General features: G+C 35.2%; 1 protein-coding gene across 1 annotated transcript; it reads right to left on the reverse strand.

Annotated features, from left to right (window-relative positions):
* Positions 1-476: 476 nt before the first annotated feature.
* On the reverse strand, positions 477-19,179 carry LOC104621235 (putative uncharacterized protein C12orf63; the record flags this gene model as incomplete). Its single annotated transcript, XM_010287663.1, has 12 exons — positions 477-583; positions 1,941-2,126; positions 7,577-7,735; positions 8,265-8,360; positions 9,129-9,234; positions 11,666-11,774; positions 12,977-13,132; positions 14,574-14,700; positions 15,962-16,147; positions 16,344-16,501; positions 17,485-17,623; positions 19,077-19,179. Coding segments are annotated over 12 exons (1,632 nt in total), but the record flags the coding sequence as incomplete, so codon positions are not given.
* Between the last annotated feature and the right edge of the window lie 2,542 nt (positions 19,180-21,721).

The following is a 21,721-nucleotide window of genomic DNA, read 5'->3' on the forward strand; positions in this document are numbered from 1 at the left end:
CTCCAGCAGATCAACACTCCCACCCAACTGGATTTAACTCCATTGACCATGACTCTCCAAGCTCGGCGATCCAGCCAGTTCTTTACCCACTGAAGAGTGAACCTGTCTAAGCCATGAGTTGCCAGTTTCTCCAGGAGAATGCTGTGGGAGACAGTAACTGCTGGGACTGCTTCTTAGATTTGCCAGCATTTTCTTATGTTGCTATGCCAGTGTAATATAATTAGCATGTTTTACTCAGTTCTTTAAGAATCAAAACTAAAATGCTAATGTACTGAAAAGACATATGTTTAGATGGGTTTAACGCTGTGTACAACATCGTACAGTTTTTATAGTGAAAAATGTCTGAAAAGCGAAAATTAATGCTTTTAAAGACTTACAGCTCTTTGATATTTTGTACTTTATTTTCTCTCATCCTACAAGGTTGACTGATCTTTAATATAGCATGAAATAACAGGATAAAGTCAGTGATTATTTACCTAGCCAACGGAATCCACAAGTGGCCTGAAAATGTAGACATTGAACTGAAAATCTTGATATTGCTAATCTTGACAGGCTTTGTATTATAAGCATAAAGCAGCAAAACCTGTAAAAGAGATGGAATACCTAAGTTATAATGCAGTACGGTATAGCTGACCTGAGCTATTTCAGTGATACTACATTATAGTAACTATCAAATACAATGTACTGATGAAGCCTTAGATAAGTGACTTTTGGAAAAGAGGAGGAGTGTGGCCTCATATGAATTTGTACTGCACTCAATTTTTATAGGTGTTAAAGCAATTTAATTATGGATATAATTTATACAGGTTTGAAAATTAACTATACCCTACAGAGTTACCATCAAAATCCCAGTCTTGTCCTGATCCTGGTCAATCAATCCCACTTATGTCCAATGTTCCAAGTTCAGATAGGCTGAATAGAGAGCTTTTACTGAATTTCCAAAGGCCCTATGTAATTAGTTCCATTTGCTATATGGCCTTGTGCATAGCTGTCTTCATACTAGTTTTAAATCTAGGAAGCGCACATAACTCACCAATCTAATAAACCTGTATCAATATAAGAGCACAAGAAAGTGTAATAGAATATTCTCGCCTTTCACTGAGTTAATTTGCTACTATGATTGAAAATATGCTTCCTGGTGGTAGCTGAATTTTTTGACTCTATGGAAAATGTAAATAAAATGGCATTTATATATTAGTTGTGTTCAAAAGTTGTCTTTGAATCTCTACTGATCTGTAAAGTCATGCTAAAGTAACCTGCAAAACTGTATTGAAAAGTACATTATTTGCACTAACTTCACAGGGCTTCTACCAGCTTATTAATAGAGCTGAAAAGGGTTTAGTAGAAATTTTGACAGTGATCTGTTATGCCAAAAACTTCGGAGATCATGGATTTCCATAACAGTAGAGAAATTTTACCTACGTGCTCTTCCCTTGTTTAAAAATAAAACGAATTCCATGTCCTAGCCTCTTGCTTTCCTGCAACCCTCCAGTCTCTCTCATCTTTCATGTTTAGTCTGATTTCTTAGGCGAAATGAGGTTTACAAAATCCCATTTTCCCTCTATATGTGTATCTTTGCTTTTCTGACAGCCTCCCACCAAACAGTATTGTTTGAATGCATTGGTCAGGTCTAACCAAGCAGAGTGAAGATCTTAAAGACATCAAGGACCTGCAAAAGGCATGAATACAACATGGCTTGGAAGCTCTATATGGTCAACAAAGTCTTTCTTTGGCCTGCCACCAAAAAACTGTCAGGGCATTCCATTTGTCCTGCACAGCAGGTTTGTGGCAGAGTAAATATATAGCTCCCTGCTGTCCAGTTTGCCAATTGGCATATGTATAATTCAATTAAAAAGCCAGTTAGTCACAGCACAAATATTCATTGGAAATGAGACTTCATTTGCTCCAATACTTAAGGAACTGCTTTGGCGTCGTTATACCTCAGTCTCTATAGAGTTTGATGGCTTTGCCAGAGAAGGAATGTACCACTGAATGTTCATTTCCTTATCTGAAGCATTTGCTGTCCTAGTCTCTGTCTGACTGTCTGTTTCTGCGATGACAGAAACCGGAGAAGCTATTCTCATACGTGACACCTTTGATGTAATTCCAGTAATTTCAAGAGACATCTGAAACACAGAAGAAAATTTTAAATTGTATTTTTTCTAGTGTAACATGCAAAATGTGTTATAATCTAGTGTCTACTAGAATCGGTATGACTTTCACTCCTGAACAAATATGTGCTTATTTAGATAAATGGGTAACTTTAAAAGGTGTCCATTTTACCAAGTTAAGTCTTTTCAAAGTTCACATGATGAGACATTTCTAAAGGTAATGCAAAGGACCTCTGGGATGACTTAGCGACAACTACAGTAACAATGATTGTTACATTTGGCTTATCTTCCTGCCATAGCATTACGGTTTTTGTTAGAAGATATTATTTGATGTGCTGACCATACAAAATTTAGTGCTGAAAAAGTAATTTTTCTGCTATAAATATCAATTAATTAAAATAGTAATCTGAATGCTAGACTAATGCTTTATAGCTGAAAAAAAAACTTCAAGTCAAAAATAGAACTACAAAGACACATGTAAGCGAAACTACCTTGTACATAAAAATCATTCCTTCAAAAATTATGTCTATTTGTACTGCTAAAAATCCCAGCATCAAATTACAGTAACATTTTTTAAAATAACTTATACAGCCTTCTGAATAGTTAAAGCTTCTAAAAATGTTGTGATAAAAATCAATGAGGCTTAGAATTAAAAAAAGTACGAAAGAGCTTTATGCTTGTTAGCTGTCTACAACAGTGAAGCTAACACATGATTATGCAGCTTGCACCTGTCACGAACATGACAGTGAGCTCTGAAGCTTATTATTCTAGGACAGTGTAATACTAATTATGTCAAAAGAAGAGCAGACAGAGTAAAATAATTTTTGATATACGATGGCTGTTATAAATGTCACATAGCATATATTTACAATTTATTCAGTGGCACAGTCAGCTCTTTGTTGGGAAATGAGTAATGATAAGCTGTCCAACACTGCAGAAAGTTCACCAACTCTAGAAGAGCTACTTTTACAAAAGTATTTTAATTCATTTTTATACAATAACAAATTCTCATTCCTCAAGGCTCCCCTGTTTCCATCTAATGCTGAACATAATAGGTAAAAAATAAACCATAGAGAGTAACCCGTCATTTTATTTTTTTAGTATTAGGATAATTATTAATGCAAGAAACGGGATGGAGAAACTTTGAAGACAATTATTTTTACATTGAATCTTCAAAGACTTTTCCTACGCAATATTCAATACATATGCATGGTCAGCATAGACTCCAGAATTCCAATTCAAGATTTCTCTGAAGTAATATAGTCTGAACTACCTACATGTGAAAGCTCAAACAGGCTGTTCGCAAGCCAGAGATCTGAAAAGTTTGACTTTCTAGCCAGCTGATAATCAGTGAAAAAAACTGGCACACAAGGCCCTCAACAAATTTTGAGAAAATATAAATTATATATTTTTTTAAATCATGTTTTTATTATAGACCAAATTAACAATATAGAGGCTTGTACATACAAACTACAAAGCAAACAACAGGACATTTTTGGTATGAAACATGGAGATCTACAAGATTAAAAGCCTCAGTCCTACCAAATAACACAGACAACTCATGATGAAATCAAATAACACAGACAACTCATGATGAAATCTTAAATGTCACTCTGCTTAATCTTCTAGGGTCTAAATACACTGGGCATGGGCTAGAGATCATTTTTGCAGGAATTAATAATACAAGGATATTTGCATTTGTTAACTATGTCCTTCACTGCTTGCTTGATTTTGGTTTTGCACTGATCCTCTGCATAATGAATTTCATTCTTCTATAGTGCTCAGAAATATCACCACTGGAACTAGCAGGAACCTGAGTGAAATGCACATATAGTACATATTTTTGAAACATCAGAAATAAAATAAGTACCTTTGAAGAATCAGCTGGCCTACCAAGTGGCAATTCTACATCACGTAGCTCTTCTGGGTAATTCTCAAGACAACACATTGAATATTCAAACAAATGTTTTTTAAGAAAGGAATGCATTTCTGCTATGCGTAGAACAATCCCTCTATCAAAAACAGAACTAAATTGTCCATGTCTTGCAGAAAATGACCCGGGTCCTGAGTTAGGGACAGCTTTGAAAAGAGATTTTTATTACATCATCATTTGCCATTAAAAAGTAAAGTTTCTACAGCTACTTAATATTTATAACTTTTGAAAATATAGTAAAATATGTAAATTGATTCAATATCCAATAAATGCATTTCCAACAATTATACTGATTGTCCTTAAATATTACTAGGTTATGCTATTTGTACTGCAGTTTGTAACTGGAGATCTGGAAATGAAACAAGCTCTGTCTAGACATTATAAAAGTAGCATAAAATGGGAGGTGCAGTTCTGAGGTTTAGGTATTGCTACTTGAATTTAGATGTGTAAGCATCAGTAAGTTCACTAGATGTCTAAGCACCCACTAGAATAAACATTTACTCAATAGAGTCAAAAGAAGCTCTAAGAGCTCTTAAGACTCTAATTTAGACAGCTAATGGCTGATCAGCTAAGTTGCTCCGTAAGCTTCATCCTTGTTAGCTACAGCTGAGATGTACATGCACATTTTGACACCTACTTGTAGATACCTCACCGTCCTTATAGTTCTGTGGTGAGGTAAAATACTTTCCTTTCACTTGGTGCTGTAAGAAAAAACCCCAACCCTCTCTGAAATTATTACTTTCAGAGTTGCTAGGTTTCTCTCTAGGCAGCACCTATATGTACAAACTAGTTCTGTTCTCACCTATCAGGCTGTCACTTGTATATCCAGCAGCTGGCCATCAGATGTAGATGCATAATATTAGGGCCCTGAAATTAATGGATTCTTACTCTATTTGAAAGGTCTTCTCTATTACCATCTTCTGTTTACAACGGAATTAATCAAGTAGGTCAAAACACATCCAATAATGCTCAGCCTTCCCATTTACACTACACTCAATTCTCACAAACAGGTCCCCAAACTGAACAGATTTATTTCTGATGTGACTTAAGTCTGATGTATCTAGAACTAAAATCAAATATAGATTATGAATTCTTAAAAAATGCTTCAGATATAGTAATAGCAATTACAATCTGAGGGGTGCTTTTCCTGGTATCATGAAAGCTTATGAATAATTATGAAAAAAGGTAATAATATCTTCCCTTACAGCACTTGTAAACTGACATAAATCTTGATTTTCGTGGAGGTTTTTTCACATTTATACTATTTAAAGGAGCTCTAAATTAAACTATCTCAGATGATGGCCTTAGAATCTGACACTGTTGGCACCCAAGAACAGTATCTCACCCATGGCAGTTTTCTAGAAGGAAGAAAAAATTCATACCAAATAGAAGGTCTGTGTTACAAAGTCTTTTTAAATAACTGTGGTAACGAATTAAGTGAACCCATGTTATTGTCTCTTTCTTCTGGCTGGCCTTGGTGGCAAGACCTTCTGTTCCTTCACTTTGGCTCTGCTTGTCTTGTATGATTTGTTTCTTTTCAGTAGAAGATGCTGTGGGACCTTCAGAGACAACATTGTATCCATCTGCAAATCCAATAACAGCTCAATGATACACATTAAGTGAATGGTTGCAATTCAAAAGCTATTTCTGCATTGTGTTGGAATTGGTTAATGTGCAACTAAAAATGTAACTTGTGAACCTGGTTATGTTTTTCATAAGAGGACAATTCTTTCTATTGTGCTTTAATATTAGTTGAACTAGTAAGGAAATTATTTCTCACATCATGGCCAGGAATCTGACTGCTCCCTCTCTGAATTTAAATCTAAAACCATTCTTTCTATACATTGTTCAAGAGCAGGTATTTACTAAATGGAAACAATACTACGAGTCATCAGTCCTAACTGCAGCAGTTGAACTTCCCAGTTATATCAACCTGAACTCAGAAGAGTTAGGTATTCCGAAATGTCTACTGTAGCTTCAATCCAGTCCCTTTTAGATATTGAGCACGTTAGCAATGAAATGTGTTCTCGACTATGAACTAAAAATATCTCTTTTTTGGTGCTGCCTAAAAGTTATACTTATGCAAAAAGAGGGGGAAAAAAAATCAGTGCAGTTATCACTATATCACTGCTTATATTCTTTTTTTTTTTTTTACTGTATTAGTACCTGGCTCTCTCAAAAGCCTACACAATTCTTCTGCTCTTTTTCTCATTCCAAACTGAACAAACATTACATTACAGTAATTCCTAATAGTAAACTTCCAGAAAATAATTATGTGTGCTTCTACAAAATCGGAATGTCTCCATTATTCCTGATATTTCACTATCAATTGTAAAAACAGAATTTAGTTAAAATGGCCACATTATTTATAGATGAAACTTAAACAATGTGTTTCACTAATGGTTTTATAGAAAATATTTAGCACGCTGTGCTGATCATTTCTATTTCAATTTACCTTTATATATTTTGGCCTAATATTGCTTTTCTACGTTTTCTATTCTTCTTTGTATTGCCTAACAGAACTATCAGGAGAAACACCTGCTGCATTTGCTAAAAGAAAAACTGATCTGTAATTATAAGCAAATGGAGCTAGTACAAAACAATCAGATTGATGGAAGGTCTTAGCATACAACACTTGTTTTCATAAACCAATCAAAACACATATGTTTAAACACTGTACAGCAAGTAGACGTTGCTCAGCTTTGCCAGCAACTATCAGGCAGAGCAATTCAATCCTTGTCAGTCATTTGGTATGATCGAAATTAAGCCACTGAACCAAAACTTTACCACTAAATTAATGGTTCCCAGTTTAAAAATAAATACAGATATTTTGCATTAGTGTTTATATAACATCTGGCAACCATTATCCCAGAATTCCTGGTTTCACTGCTTTTTTTTAAATCAAAAAATTCCCTTTCGTCAACCCCATTAGCTGTAAAATAAATGCAGAAGCTGGAAATAATCCAGGGAAAGGCAAAGTTCTACCATGCTAACGGAAGCATCTCTAAATGATAATCCATTGGACTGGAAAGACAGTGAAAACGTTTTTATTATACTGACTTTGACTTTTAGAATACGGTACCCAGGCAGATAACTTTGCAAGAGTTTGGGTTTGGTGATTCTTCTTTGGGGGGGAAAGGGAGCAGGCAGGGAGAGACAAGCTATTCAACACTAACATGTCTTTGCAAAAATAAAAAGAAAACCTGAAAATTTCCAAGGAAAAGCTAATTTACCTAGGGAAAAAATCTATTCTAAATCAGCGTTTGAAAAAACAAGCAGTGATGACTGATAGCGGGGCCAAGACCTACTCTACAAGTCTCGGGAATTTTTCTTAACCTATTGAACACATGCACAGGCTGATATTTAAAGGCTCATTAGGTCTACTCAATATTTTGTACTGCTATGCAGGACAAGGATTTTGCTTTTCCTTTCCAAATTTGACTTATAATTTTTCATAAATGAAAATGTGATATTAGATGTATTACTAGATTACATGGCATATATAGGGGGGGTTTTCATGTTTTAATATTACTAGGTATAAAAGAATACCAGATAAGAAATCTCTGTATGAAGCAAAAAGATCCATGGAAGCAAATTCTGGGATCTTCTGTTGCACTGCATCCTTCATGCTGCGTTCTTTAACACTCTTCATTCCAATTAATAGCTGAGAAGCAAGCACAGCTTCACTGACCTAAAAATAATATTTATTTTATTCAGAACCAGTTCACCACAATATTTATACAGACTTTTAAATCTGAGAGTAGCAAGATGATGACAAAAAATTAATTACTCAACATACTATATTTTTGAAAAGCCAGGACAATATTCTATTTCTCTCTGACATATGGTACATACTATATTTAAATAACTCATTATTATTGACAGGTTAATTACTACATAAGAGATTTCAAATCAGATATCCTCACCTGGATGCCACTGATGCCTACCCACATGTCAAATACATGTGCACACATATCAGGCAGTGTGCTGTTTTATTTGCACTGAATCGAAGTTGAGGTAAACAGAGACAGATCTGTCCAAGACAGATTAAATTCACTACTCAGACAGTGTTTAATTTCCTCAAATAAGACCCATGCCAGAAACTTCAGGAAACTTTAATTCTTGTCTTGTTTGCGTTGTCTTGTTTGCTTGTGTAAGTAGCATAAGATGAAATGAAAAAAAAAACCAAAAAAATTACCTCTTCAGAATATTGCACCAACCTGTGTAGCTGCTCTTACTGCAATCCAGGCTTGTACTTTGTAGCCTTCTGATTTCAGAGCCTCCTCAGGAGAAGAAGAGAGTTCTCCAGAAGAGGTCTAAAATTATATACCAGTTCATAATTAGGATTCTAAATGTATTATGGTAAAATTTATTTTAAAGATAGAAAGAAGTCCTCCTACTTACAGAATTATTGTTTTATTTGCAAGTTGTAATAATCAGCATTGATTGTAAATCCATGGATTAATTGCTAAAATTGAAAAAAATTATCCAGAGCATACTAATTGTATGCTCCTGTAAAAAATTTCTCAGAGCAGCTCATACTATGGTCAAAATTGTAGACAGTTTTGCTATCATTTTCCATTTTCTGGAATTGTAATTACCTCTTTTCTCTTATGTTACACATTATGCTTTGAATCTATGGCTTGTAGCCACTTTAACATGGCTAAATCCTTTTATATTTCTCATGCTGTCATCCATATTTGCACTGAAAAATTGAAATCTGGTGAAGTATAAATATTACCAGTTAAAAACCAGGTTTGAATATTATGTTTTCTTTACAAAGTACCAATTAATTAGTACATAATCAGAAACAAAAGCACTGTTGGTTCTGTTTATTCCTATTTTATACTGAAAAATATTTTAAATGTTATCATTCAATGCAAGAAACATGAGAAATAACATCAAACAAGATAAAATTCTACTTCTACACTCTATGATTTCTTTGTGTGATTTTTCTAGTAGAAGTTTCAGCATCAGTATGATTTATAAATCACTGTAAGTAATAGTCTGGCAAGGTGCACAACATTCTAAGAAATATATTTCCTGCTTTGAAGAGGACACTGTCCAAAAGATAGAAAACATACATTTGACTTGGAAGGCACCATCTTATCTGTCTGTGACACATCCTCATTATTTGTGGCAAAATGCAAATATAATAGTGCTATTTCAAGGTATGATTTTCTTATTAACCTGTAAGATACAACACACAGATCAATTAATGTTACTATCAAAGTAAGCATTACAATGATACAACCTGACTCCTGCATAAGTATATCTTCTTTCAGAAAACCATGTGATCCTGTTTTAAAGTCTTAGTGAATCTAAACCATACTATGGTATGCTTAACAAATAACACATTGATTTAAGAGTATGTATATAATTTGTATTCTGTGCAACAAATATTCCATAAATAAATTCCAAACATTTTAGTAAGAAAACTGTAATACTGCAAGGGAAGTGATCTTTCTGTACAGAATCTGTATGGGTTCCTCTTCCTTCCTCAAGTTACGGCATATATCCATTGCCCATCCTGAAACATGGCTGTCAGAATTTGGATACGGGTCTTCAGTCAAATTCTTCCAAGAATCAGCAAAAATACCCGCAGTGACCAAAATAGTCTTTCATTTCTTCACAGGGCTCAGCTGAGGAGCCTTCTCAGTTCTGAGTTCTATACCAGAATACTCTACATCTTCAGACACACTGTGCTCATGAATTCCTGTTCTCCTGTACATCCTTCTCTTTTCAGTTATTTTTACAGTAGTCTTATAAGCCAGGCAAAAATCATAGAATGGTTTGGGTTGGAAGGGACCTTTAAAGGCCATCTAGTCCAACTCCCTGCAGTGAGCAGGGACATCTTCAACTAGCTCAGGTTCCTCAGAGTCCCAACCAACCTGACCTTGAATGAGGGATGGGGCATCTACCATCTCTCTGGGCAACCTGTGACAGTGTTTCACCACCCTCATTGGGAAAAATTTCTTCCTTATATATAGTCTAAATCTTCCCTCTTTAGCTGAAGAACACTACCCCTTGTCCTACCACTACAAGCCCTGCTAAAAAGTCTGTCCCCATCTTTCTTATAAGTCCCGTTTAAGTACTGAAAGGCTGCAGTAAGGTCTCCCTCGAGCCTTTTCTTCTCCAGGCTGAACAACCCCAACTCTCTCAGCCTGTCCTCAAAGGAGAGGTGTTCCATTCCTCTGATCATTTTTGTGGCCCTCCTCCAACATGTCTTTCCTGTATTGAGGATTCCAGAGCTGCATGCAGTACTCTAGGTGAGGTCTCACCAGAGAGGAGTAGAGGGGCAGAATTACTTCCCGCAACCTGCTGAAGATCACTGTATCTGGAGAACTTCTGCAACATTTCTATTCCCTATAGGTTTGTAACAGTCATTTTATGCAGGTTCCTCCTGGCTCTGTAGATCTCTCCAGATCTCCCCTATGAATTAGTTTTCCTAAGCATAGCAACAAACTCCTGCTCATGCAGTTACTGTTCTGGACAGAGTCATATTGCACAGAGTTGGCTGTTTATATAGTACCATAAATTCCAGCTTTGGTATCATTTGTGTAAAGCAAAATACAAAAGTGAGCGTGCTGTACAGTTCATGATAGGGCAAACTAAGTGGGAAGGTGGCAAGTTCTACACTTAGTTGGTGAAAGTTCAGTTAACTTTCTAGTCTTGCTAACAAAAAAGAATTTGAGACATCAAGAAACAACTTTAATTAAACAACAGATACCAGAGCACTTGTATAAAGGTGATCGGGATGTTTAATTTTCTAACATAAGAAAGCCAAGGTCCATCAATGTTGGTGTACATTCTTTTAGAAAGATGGCAGGAAATTAAATAAGAGTATAGCAAATTAAACTTGCAAAACATCACCACAGTCCATTTCTGTACCATCTTCCATCATGCTGAATGCTTGTAGAGGTTTATTACTATGCTACTGCTTCTGTGTTCAGAGTTCTGGTTCATTAACTTAAGTAACAGAATACCCAGACAAGCAAGGTAAATTGCTGCCTTTACACTGTCTGTAACCAGACATGGCACATTATTCATTAAAACTGGTCAAGAAACTAAAAAAACCTAAAGTCCAATGTATCAGAGCTGCTTGACAGAATTTATTGGCTGGCTTGGCTCAGCTCTTCAGGCATCTTCTATGCTGATAACTAACGACAAAGTCACTGTCCTGATATCTGTTACAAACACATTTTCTATGCTCTTTCTGCCTCTGTTCTTCTTACTGTTTCTGGCTGCTAACCTTTTCAAGCCAGATTTCTATTATCTGGAAGGGGGCAGACCACAGCTCATCTTCTGAAATATGAATAAAACCCCTATTTAATTGATAGCTCTGTTCCTGGTGTTGACAGAAAACGTACAAATTTGAAAATGAAACAGAAAGCTGTAACCTTGTATACTCTAAAATATGCTTTTAAATGTTCTCAGCATTTGTTTTAAATAAGAGAATAAATATACAGTAGCTCTTTTATGCTGCAATAGAAGAAAACTCTCCAAAACATAAAAGATGCTTCATAATAGAAGTCCCACACCAAATCTCAGAAAACTGTTCAAAAAACTATATTCATGTGTGATTAAAATTATTTTGAAAGTTATATAGCTAGTTTCTTACTCAAATTTTTGGTCAAGTTGCTGGCTGAGTTTTATAGCTTCCAACAGGGTTTCAACAGCTTTAGATGACTTGTTATTGCCTGCTTCAGTTATCTGGCGTTCTACCTTACCTAATAAAGAAATATAGAAAGCAGATTTGCAAGATTATTTTTTTTTTTTCTGTAAGATACAACGTGTTTTTCCCTCCAGGAAAGTTGAACAACATAGTGCATTATCTATTCTCTTCCTGGTGAGAGAAATCTTTTCCAGTTTGTTTAAAAGGTAATGCACAATGCTTGTATAGCAAATTACTTCACAGAGTAGCTAAAATAATCAAACTTTGGAATCATAATGAATCCTAAGATGCAGTGATCCTAACTAGAAGACCATTGTACATGGAGGAGTTAATGCACAGGGGCAAGGCCTGTTCTGTGCTGCGCTATGCTGCACATACAGTGTGGCCTTCAAGACTGTGTTGTGCTGTGCGCATCCCTTAGCCACAGGATAAATACAGCCAGCTAGCTGTAACAGAAGAACCTGTTGGCAGCATCTTCTCAGTACCAGTGATTACACCACCTGCCCTTTCTATAAAAGTGCAGCGAGAAGTTCTGGTGTGAATATGCTTTTTGTTTGACAGTAGAAATGATGAATAGAATTGTGTTCTTTTAAGAAAATACTCTAAATACTCCACCAAAATGAGGCAACCTTTCCACAGACAGAATCTGTGTGTTGTGCTATACCCTGACTGGAAGTCCATTCAATAGCGCACAACTTGGAGTTCTCAGCATCTGAAGGGACATAATATTTACACTATCTTCTTTTTCTTTATAGTGTTAACTTCAATAAATGGTATTTTAAGAGATACTTTACAAAGTCTGAGTAACATTCTGGCCGGGATCCTAACAAACCAACACCTCCTGGTGCAAAACATAATGCCACTAAAATCCAAATGAATGCAAACACTGTGTAATTTGTTAGCTTTGTTAAATCATTTAGAAGTACTTTCTGAGCCTCTGATCTTTAGTTCAGACTGATGCAAAGAAGCTAATGAGCTTTCTACAGTGTCCTTAATCTCATTAGCTACAACCTTTGATCTCTGATAACATAGAGGTGGGAAAAGTTCTACTGCAGTTTTGAAATAATTTGTTGCGTAGCGCACCCTGAACTATGCTGGTGTGATACTAAACACAGGAGACAGACCTGCAGCTAGACAGCGTGAGAAATAACCAAATCTGTTCTATTTTTACAGTAAAATGCCTCAATTTTAAGAGAGATCAGATGCATAACATTGCCTAGGAAGGTAATCATGATGTACAAACAGCGTTTTATTTACCTATCTGAAAAAGAAGTTCTGCTTCCATATCTAATTTTTTTGTTGCAGATGCTCTGCAAAGCTTCAGTGCTGATTCTAAATGTTGGAGAGCATGTAGCCATTGCATTGGATCTCCTCTTTCAGGTGTACAAGCTACTTTTTCAGCTAATGTGTGTCCTAAGGAAAAAAAACAACAAACAGTTCTTAGTAAATTATCTAATAGAAAACCAATTTATACAAAAAGAAGCAACTTCCTTAGAACAAATGCTGTTATGTATTTACTGTTACAATCCAATTCTCAAAAAATCAGAGTGATTAATAGATATAAATACAGAACTATAATGTTGTTATAATGTTGTTTCACAACTTTATGATACCATTGAGGTTTACCTCGGCCATGCAAAAGAAGCTCAGGCTATATAAATCAACCCTTTCACAAACTACCTGGAAAGACTAGCAGTAAGCCACTTCATAACTTTTTTTCACCTGGCAGTTGTAGGCAAAACCTAATCCTGTCTGAGCATTTCCAAATTCCCAAATTCTTTTGTGTATTAACTGTACTAACCAGTTCTAAAGGCTTCTTTGATGTATTGCTTACCTCTTACACTCTACTCCCCAATATTCATCTGTATTCATAGGTTCTTCATAAAAATGTGGATTCAGAAACAGGAACTGGTCAAACATGGCCATGACTATGAGTGAGTCTGGCCATGCCTGCACTGACAAGCAGTAAAGCACAGTAACAGTGTGTCTCTAGAGCAAACCAGCCAGTGTTGACCTGACAGCCACAGCAGATGCATTTCAGTGTTTACTTTGTACTACCTCTATTCTAGTCTTAAGGGTTGAATACAAAGTAGTGGTTGGGGGGCACTGATGTGTTCCTGGGGCATAACTTCCTGAAAAATAACCCAAAACACTCTGAGGCTGCTCCACAATAAGAACCAAAGTGCAGCAAATGATTTCTAGATTTTCCAGTCCATTATAAGTCAGATATACACCAAATAAAGTTTAGCAGAAGGAACGTGGAGACAATATCCCTTTCCCTATATTTGCTATACAGCAACAAATCTCAGACAGATCTTAAAGGTCATCTTCTGTTACTATTCAGCATATTTCCAAGTTTCTAAATAAAGAAAAGTATTCTGAAAAAGTTGTCAAATTAAAGGGTGACAACAGAAACAGACACTTTATTTTATTGGGATAAAGAATTATCATTATTATGCCATATGATTTGATATCATTAGTTAGTTCCCATATAACTGCTTCCAGAGAGATGGAACATATACAGGAAGTTTTCACAGAATTAATGCTTTGTACAGAAGTTGGAAAAGTGTTGTTAACTTCCACTTAAAAGAACTGAAGTTCACATTAGTTTCATCAAGCTATAACATTAATATTTAAGCCTTTGTTGATTATAGTTCCCATACGATTGCACCTTGCTTATACACATTGCATGGAGCCAAACAGGCGTATACTATTGGTTTTCAAAATATTTAATCTGTATATGAAAACAATCAATTTACTACGTTCACTTCTGATGCATCAGTTTATTTGCTGTTGCATAAAATATGAAAATGAATGAAAAATTAAAAATAGTAATTACTTGCATTTTTCTTACCGATTCTCATTTTGACTTGGGCTAGCAAGTTGATATGTGGTAAATAGATATTTTTTGTAGGTAGGACCAGGCAAGTCAATGTACTGTCTTCCAGTTGCCATTCAATGGGTTCCCCACAAACAAAAATCTAAGAAAAGAGTATGCTTTGTAAAATCAAGTTGCAGACAGCAAATTAAATAGTAGTTTGAAAAACTAAGGTATTGCAAAGCCCTGGAACTCAAATGTGTCTTGTAAAAGAGCACTAGAAAAGGGCTTGATACTCCTGAACTCCTTTACTTCAGTTTGTGGTTGTCTTCTTTGCAGAGGAGTTTGGTAGCAAATGAACAATTTCAATGAACTTTTGTTCAAATCTATTAATGTTAGGCTTTGGTTTCTAAAAGCAAACTCCCTCAAATCAGTCTTTAAGAAACAGATCCCCCAAGTAACCCAAGCCCTAGAAAGAAACTGTCATTTCTACAAAGAAATCTGACAATCAACAAAGGCCAAAAAAGAAAAAGAAAATAATTTATAGACCAGTCAAACTTTTCATCCCTGGAAATAAGGTAATTGGGGACATGCTGTAAACTGTTAAGTCTCACAAGCAGAAGTCTGAGACTGAAATGATTCATATGGTTGTTTATTACTTGGAGGAACAAATATTTCAATAGATTAAATTTCTGTATTAGGAAATATGAGGAAAGATTTTGATCCAAAAGCTTTTCTTTGTAAACTGTATCAAGAACAGGTAGAGACTGCAGAAGTGCATATCTATTTCTGAATCACCAAATAGGCAAATGATTTATTACTATATATTCCTCTCACAGATTTCATGTCTTTAGATTTAATTTTTTTATTGCCTATTTACATTTTTACCTGGAAATGATTTCTTCATACTCATTTTAACAATCTCTTGATCTAAAACATCATAAACAATATTCTACTCTACATAGATTTTCTAATGCAAATTATTCTAATTTAAGACAAAAAGCTTAAATCTTAAACTTGGGATGCTCAAGAGTTAGGAATTGTATGAGATGTACATCCTCCCTGAGGTGCTGAGTATGAACATATCGCTCAGTTAAAATGGGAAAAGTAAGTATTCTGCATCTCTTTGAAAGTCGAACTACCTACTTCGATTTTGACGTATGAAGGTACATTTTGCAAGTGTTCCATACTTCTAAATTGTATGAAAATACCAGACTACATACATGAGTATGTATTATGAGTATGCATAAATAAGTCTGGTAAGATGAATTACTTCTTTGCACTATGTAATCTAGAGAAAATTGAAGTGATCACTTAGTAGGAATAGCCCTTTTTAATAAATTGTTAAAATAGCTTCCAGAATAGATAATTAAGATTGTTGGAAGGATTTGCAAATGCTGTGTAAATAACCAACATATACTTACTGCTTTAATGGTAAGCTCATGTGCCAAAATTAGTAAGTTTAATGGTTCCACTGTAGCAGAGCTATGTTGTGCATCCTCTACTGTTTGCAGTGTTAGTGTGTCTGCCAGCAGAAGCATACTTTTCACAAGAGTCAAAGAAGCTGGAGGGGAAATAAAAGTATCCTCTTGGAGTAAACTGATGATGTTCTGTTTGGACATAGACAACATAAACCAAAGTAGTTACTACTTTTGCTGCCTATTTATGAGGAAAAATCGCACAAAGTAAAAATAAAATCTATTTTAGAGGCACTATTTCAAGCTTATTTAATGCTGGCATCAGCTGTTCTGACCACATGAAAAATGCATCAAAGAAAAGCAAACAGTTTTTCCTTTGTGCTCAAACCTGCAAAAGAAGTTTAATGCCTGCCACGGGATGTTTTTCTTGCAGGTCAAGAATAGCAGCTTGCACCATCATTTCAGCCTGAGTCTCAATATCACCAAAGGCTTCTGCCTCTAGTATTACTTCTTTTATCACACTTCTGCGTTCAGCCACATCGTTTTCTAAAAAAAAAAGAGAATATATGAATCATAAGAGTACAATAGAAAAGACTTTACAGTATCTTCTACCATTTCTAAGAAGTCAATTCCACATTAAAAAGTTACAGAAAAACTGACTTTATAGATTCCACATTCATCATTTCATCGATTCTGTGCCAAACTTACTGTAAAAAGAAGGAAAAACCATGTAGGTTTTTAAACTGTGCTTGCTGTAAGTAAATCCAAATGCATTCTTTATATGTAAGCCACCAGCATAAATAATTAGATTTTGCATATCTGATGTCATTCTGACTCACAAAACATATTCTACATATTCAAAATTCTGATCTTTGTTGTCATTCCAAAATAACAGCCTTCACAAGAATTATCCAGAAGAGATTAAATAAGAGTTTGGCTATGGACCTAGACTGTGATTTTTATACTTAACTGAAAGTCAGAGTTTATACTAAGTTCACAGAACTAAGGAATGAAAAACATTTCATTCATAATCAAACTGCAATAAATGTATTTTGTAGTATCTCACTTAAATTCTATTTAAAAAAAATAATCTGGAACATTTTTGGGTGATACATAGGAACATTTAATTTACTGGAGATACAAAGGGTGAGAAAAACCTTCTGAGACTTTTAAAATTATAAGTATGTAGCAACAGTGTTTCTTTAAAACAAGCATACTTATTTAACTCAATTACACTAGAACATTTGAAACTTTTTCACAGACAAGTGATTTATGAAAAGATAATGATCATTAAAGGAACTTTAATATAATGCTTTGTGTTTACATGCTCTAGGGAGAGATGGTACTCAGAAATATATTTTCCTTTTTGCATTGGATTAATTTAATACAAATAATTGCTCAGTGATAATACAGCCCCAGAATAATACAGCCCCAGAATTAATGTTAATGTTCTTTATTTATGAATAAGAATTGCATCTGAATAGGCTCACTATTATATTTCAAAAGTCTAAACCAAAAAAGGGTAATACCTTCCATATCACCAACACCATGTATCTGTGTTACTAGCGCAGTCACTAACATTGTACGACACCTTAGCCACAGATGTATGCTCATATGATCTTGTGCTGTTATACTGTGAGGCAGTCCAACATCTTCAACAGAAGAGTCCTAATAATTTCCAAAAGCAAGAGAAATGTTATTTTCTGAGTCAACTACTTGACTACAAACAAAGCAACAGGGCAGCACCAGTCTAAAATAAATGAAATTAATACAAATATATCACAAATAATAACATAATTATAACCAGAAGTTTATTTGAACGGTAGATACCTATTTTTTTAACAACAGGAGTCCACTTATTATTTAACTTTTAATCTAAAGAAAAAAAGGAATTGTAACAAACAGAAATTCAACGAGCTTTTATGGGAGAGTCCATAAATATATTGATATATTCTATGTGTCATGGAAAATAATTCTAACAGTTTGGACTTCATTCCTCTCAAACAGGAACATTACAAAAAACACTAAGGCACATAATTGTAGAGCATGATCAATATCAAGTTCTGGTACCTCACTAGGGATAACAAAGAAATTTTTAATTTTTGAGTTCTAGTTTTTAGTGTTTCTGATGGTTAGAAACAAATATTAATGTAATGTAGTACTGGAAGTGTTTGGGAGAATTCTCAGCTCAACTTCCTGTGCCGTCTTCACATATTATAAACAGTCTTTCTATTACTAAAATTGTAAAATTCTACAGTCAATACTCTAAAGATTTGTTCCAGCAAGCAATAAATGGACACTGCACCACCTGTGTTTTACTTATACATATCATCATGAATAACTCGCATTGATGCAAATGAGTCAAAAAAATAGCCATAAATCAGTTACTGGCTACAAGGCAGTCCTAAGAAAACATAAGAGCAAGTGCAGAAACACAGAAGACCTTGATATGCAACAGAGAAAAATTACAGTGCGTCCAAGAAAGTGCAGTCTTGTTATTTATGTTACAAAATCTGTCTTCACTGCTCAACTGCTCTGTCCACGTGAGTCAGTTTGACTTACCATGCGCTCAAGAGCGACTGTGTGGTGTATTACCAATAGGTTTTGTACATAGGCTTTCCAAAGTATACGTCAGCATCCTTGTGTGTCAGACAACAGAAGTCAGCTGAAATCTTGCTATATTTGGAATTATGTGAACTGGTCTGTTTGGCTCTTTGAAAGAAGATACTCTGAACTAGGTTTTCAATCAAAAAACCTAAAATACCTTAACTGTATAATACAAGATTTTCACCTCATAGCTATTTTTTCCACTCTCTGTTTTTTTTTTTAAACAAAAGGAGATTTTCAATGCTGGTATTTGAGAGTATACAAATAAAAACTGTAATTCCTAACCACAGACAGATTGAAATTATGATTATAGACATAACGAATATACTATAGGTAAGCAGGCAACTGAAACATGTCATACATCATTTTCTCCCCAGGTTATGGTAACCATGTAATACAGATGACTGTGAAAAACACGCTAGACAGTGTTCTAGTATTCTGAAAATCACTCAATACTTAATACAAGATTTCATATACTAAGAAACAATAGTTTAAAACAAATATCCACACATACCAAACACTCCCTTTCATCCTTTTCTTCTTGAAAATGCATCACTTTCACCCGAAAAATTTTTGCATCTTGGAGAAGTCGAATCGCAGATAAAGCCAAAGCAACACTGTAATATAGAACGATATTATTAAAAAGTACTAATTATATTAGCCATTTTATGCTTTTATTATAACAGATACTTCATTTCTGACTATATCAGAGATGTCTATCAGCAGTTACCAATTTTTGCTCCAGTAGAACAAGAAAATTGCCCTCAGAGTGTATTCTGAATTTGTAGGCACTGCAATATAAAGTCCTTTCAGTTCTTAAAGGGGCCTAATAAGAAAGATGAGCACAGGCTTTTTAGCAGGGCCTGTTGCAATAGGACAAGGGGTAATAGTTTTCAACTAAAAAGGGTAGATTTAGGCTCGACAGAAGGAAGAAATTTTTCCGAATGAGAGTGTTGAAACACTGGCACAGGTTGCCCAGAGAGGTGGTAGATGGCCCATCCCTGGCAACACTCCAGGTCAGGTTGGATGGGGCTCTGAGCAATGGGATCTAGTCGAAGGTGTTCCCGCTCATTGCAGGGGGGTTGGACTGGGTGACCTTTAAAGGTCCCTTCCAACCCAAACTATTCTGTGAGTCTATGATTCTATGAAAGTGAGAAAACAGCAGTAATAGAAGAAGTTTTGCCAATAACAGACATAACCTGGTAATAATGGAGAAGCCAAGATATATCATATTCTGTTGGAGCAATCGAAACAGAACTCCATTATAATTTTCAATGACACACCTGTTTTCAGAGATGGGCTTTTAGAAATTAGAAGATGTAAAAATACTGAAAATGACAAAATATATTAGGAGAGTTCTGTATCTCATCCACAAATAGAGAGGTAAGAAAACACCTTCCTCCTTAAAGCCTTTCCAGACTATATGTTAATCCTTCTATTAAATTGATACGAACAAATACCCACAGGATCTTTGTAAACACTATCAACCAAAAATTGAGCCAGATGCCACCCTGTGAAAACCTTGTAAGCAATCACATGACAATGAGTCTGCTGTCCCCCACCTCAATCATAAATCATTTTTCTGGAGTTCACTCTGAACAGCATCTAGAAAGATACAGGCACTCTTTGGACTGGTGCAGCATTCAACCCCACAGTTAAAAAAAAAAGTGAGTTGGATTCCCAAAGTATTGCCAGGTTTCTTAAAATATTAGCTACTAGGTTTTTTGTGTTTTTTTCATTTTTATGCTGTATTTTTAAAGCTTTCAGATACACTGTTCAATTTTCATGACATCTACAGAAATGGGTATCTGTAACAGGAAGCTTTGCGAATACTATTATTTTCATGATATGAAGGCACTCGCAAAACCAACATTGTGAGAAGATCTTTTTCACAACAGGATTTGTTGCCCAGAGAACATGCTACTCAAAATATTCTGAGAACTGCCAAAACCAATGTCTCATGGTATTAGTTTTCCATCCCTGTGCATTTTCCCCTACATCTGTAAATCTCTAATCTTTCCTACCTCTTCTCTAAAACATTTTTGGGGTTGGGTTTGGGGTTTTTTTTTACAATTCTACTTATTCTCTACCCCCTGAAACATACTTTCCTAATGATGCAAAAGTACCTGAGGGTATCCCTAGCTCATCTCTTAAAGATTTTTAAGCAGGTTAATTGTTAAAAATGTATAACCAAAATTCTCATGTATGCTGTCTTTTTACATAGACTCTCTTTACATAGACACTGGCTGCTATGAAGCAAAAGAAAAAAATAATTTATGAACACCTTAAGTCTTTTTTACACTGCCAGAACACTGTGAAGAGCTTTTAATGAAAGAGAGGTTCAGGCTCTGTGTCAACTTACTGTTTTTGAGAAGTTCTAGATTAACTGTTGTAAAGGAAAAGTTCTTGATCCATGCACAAAGGAGTCAGAACAAGAGCAGCAGTACTTTGAAATTACTCACATTATTCTGCCAATATGTATCTAACCACAGGATGGATAACCTCCAGAGATAAGAGGGTAATTAAAGTCTTCCTGTCATTTCTGATTCTATTCTGCTTGCTGTTTTTGTGATGCGGAACTGGATGGATTACACCAATTCAGCACAAATAGATCCCAAAGTAACAATAAGAACCAAAACAGTTAACATCTTGCCTTTCAGCTCTCAGAATTCAATCCTTATGAATCTCCCTCATCATCCCTTTACCTTGGTTTTATTCAACAAAACGAAACCAGAATAAATCAATGTTGAGTTTGATGATAACCTTCTCTCTAACAATGGAAAAGAGGAAACAGAATTTGCTTATAAAAGCAAAAGAGACAGTAAGGACAACGCAATGAAATACCCAACTGTTTTTCTTTCTTTTTAAGACAAGTTTTCTCCTGAAACCAGGCATTAAAGTTAAAATTACAGCAAAACCTGACATTTTTCAAAACATTTTTTGAGATGCTATGGCTAACATTTCTCAAATAAGTTGGAGAAAGTGCAGCACCCACAAGTATATACAGGTTTTTAAGGAATATTAACCTAACTTCCTGAGCACTACTGCCTCCAGTTAATTGCTGTTGTCAACAAGGCAAGGAAGGAGAGGCGGTGGGGTGGCTCTGTATCTTAGCGAGTGTTTTGATTGCATGGAAATCGAAGGCTGTGAAGACCAAGT

This window comes from Phaethon lepturus, unplaced genomic scaffold, assembly GCF_000687285.1.
Source record: "Phaethon lepturus isolate BGI_N335 unplaced genomic scaffold, ASM68728v1 scaffold11385, whole genome shotgun sequence".
NCBI lineage: Eukaryota > Metazoa > Chordata > Aves > Phaethontiformes > Phaethontidae > Phaethon > Phaethon lepturus.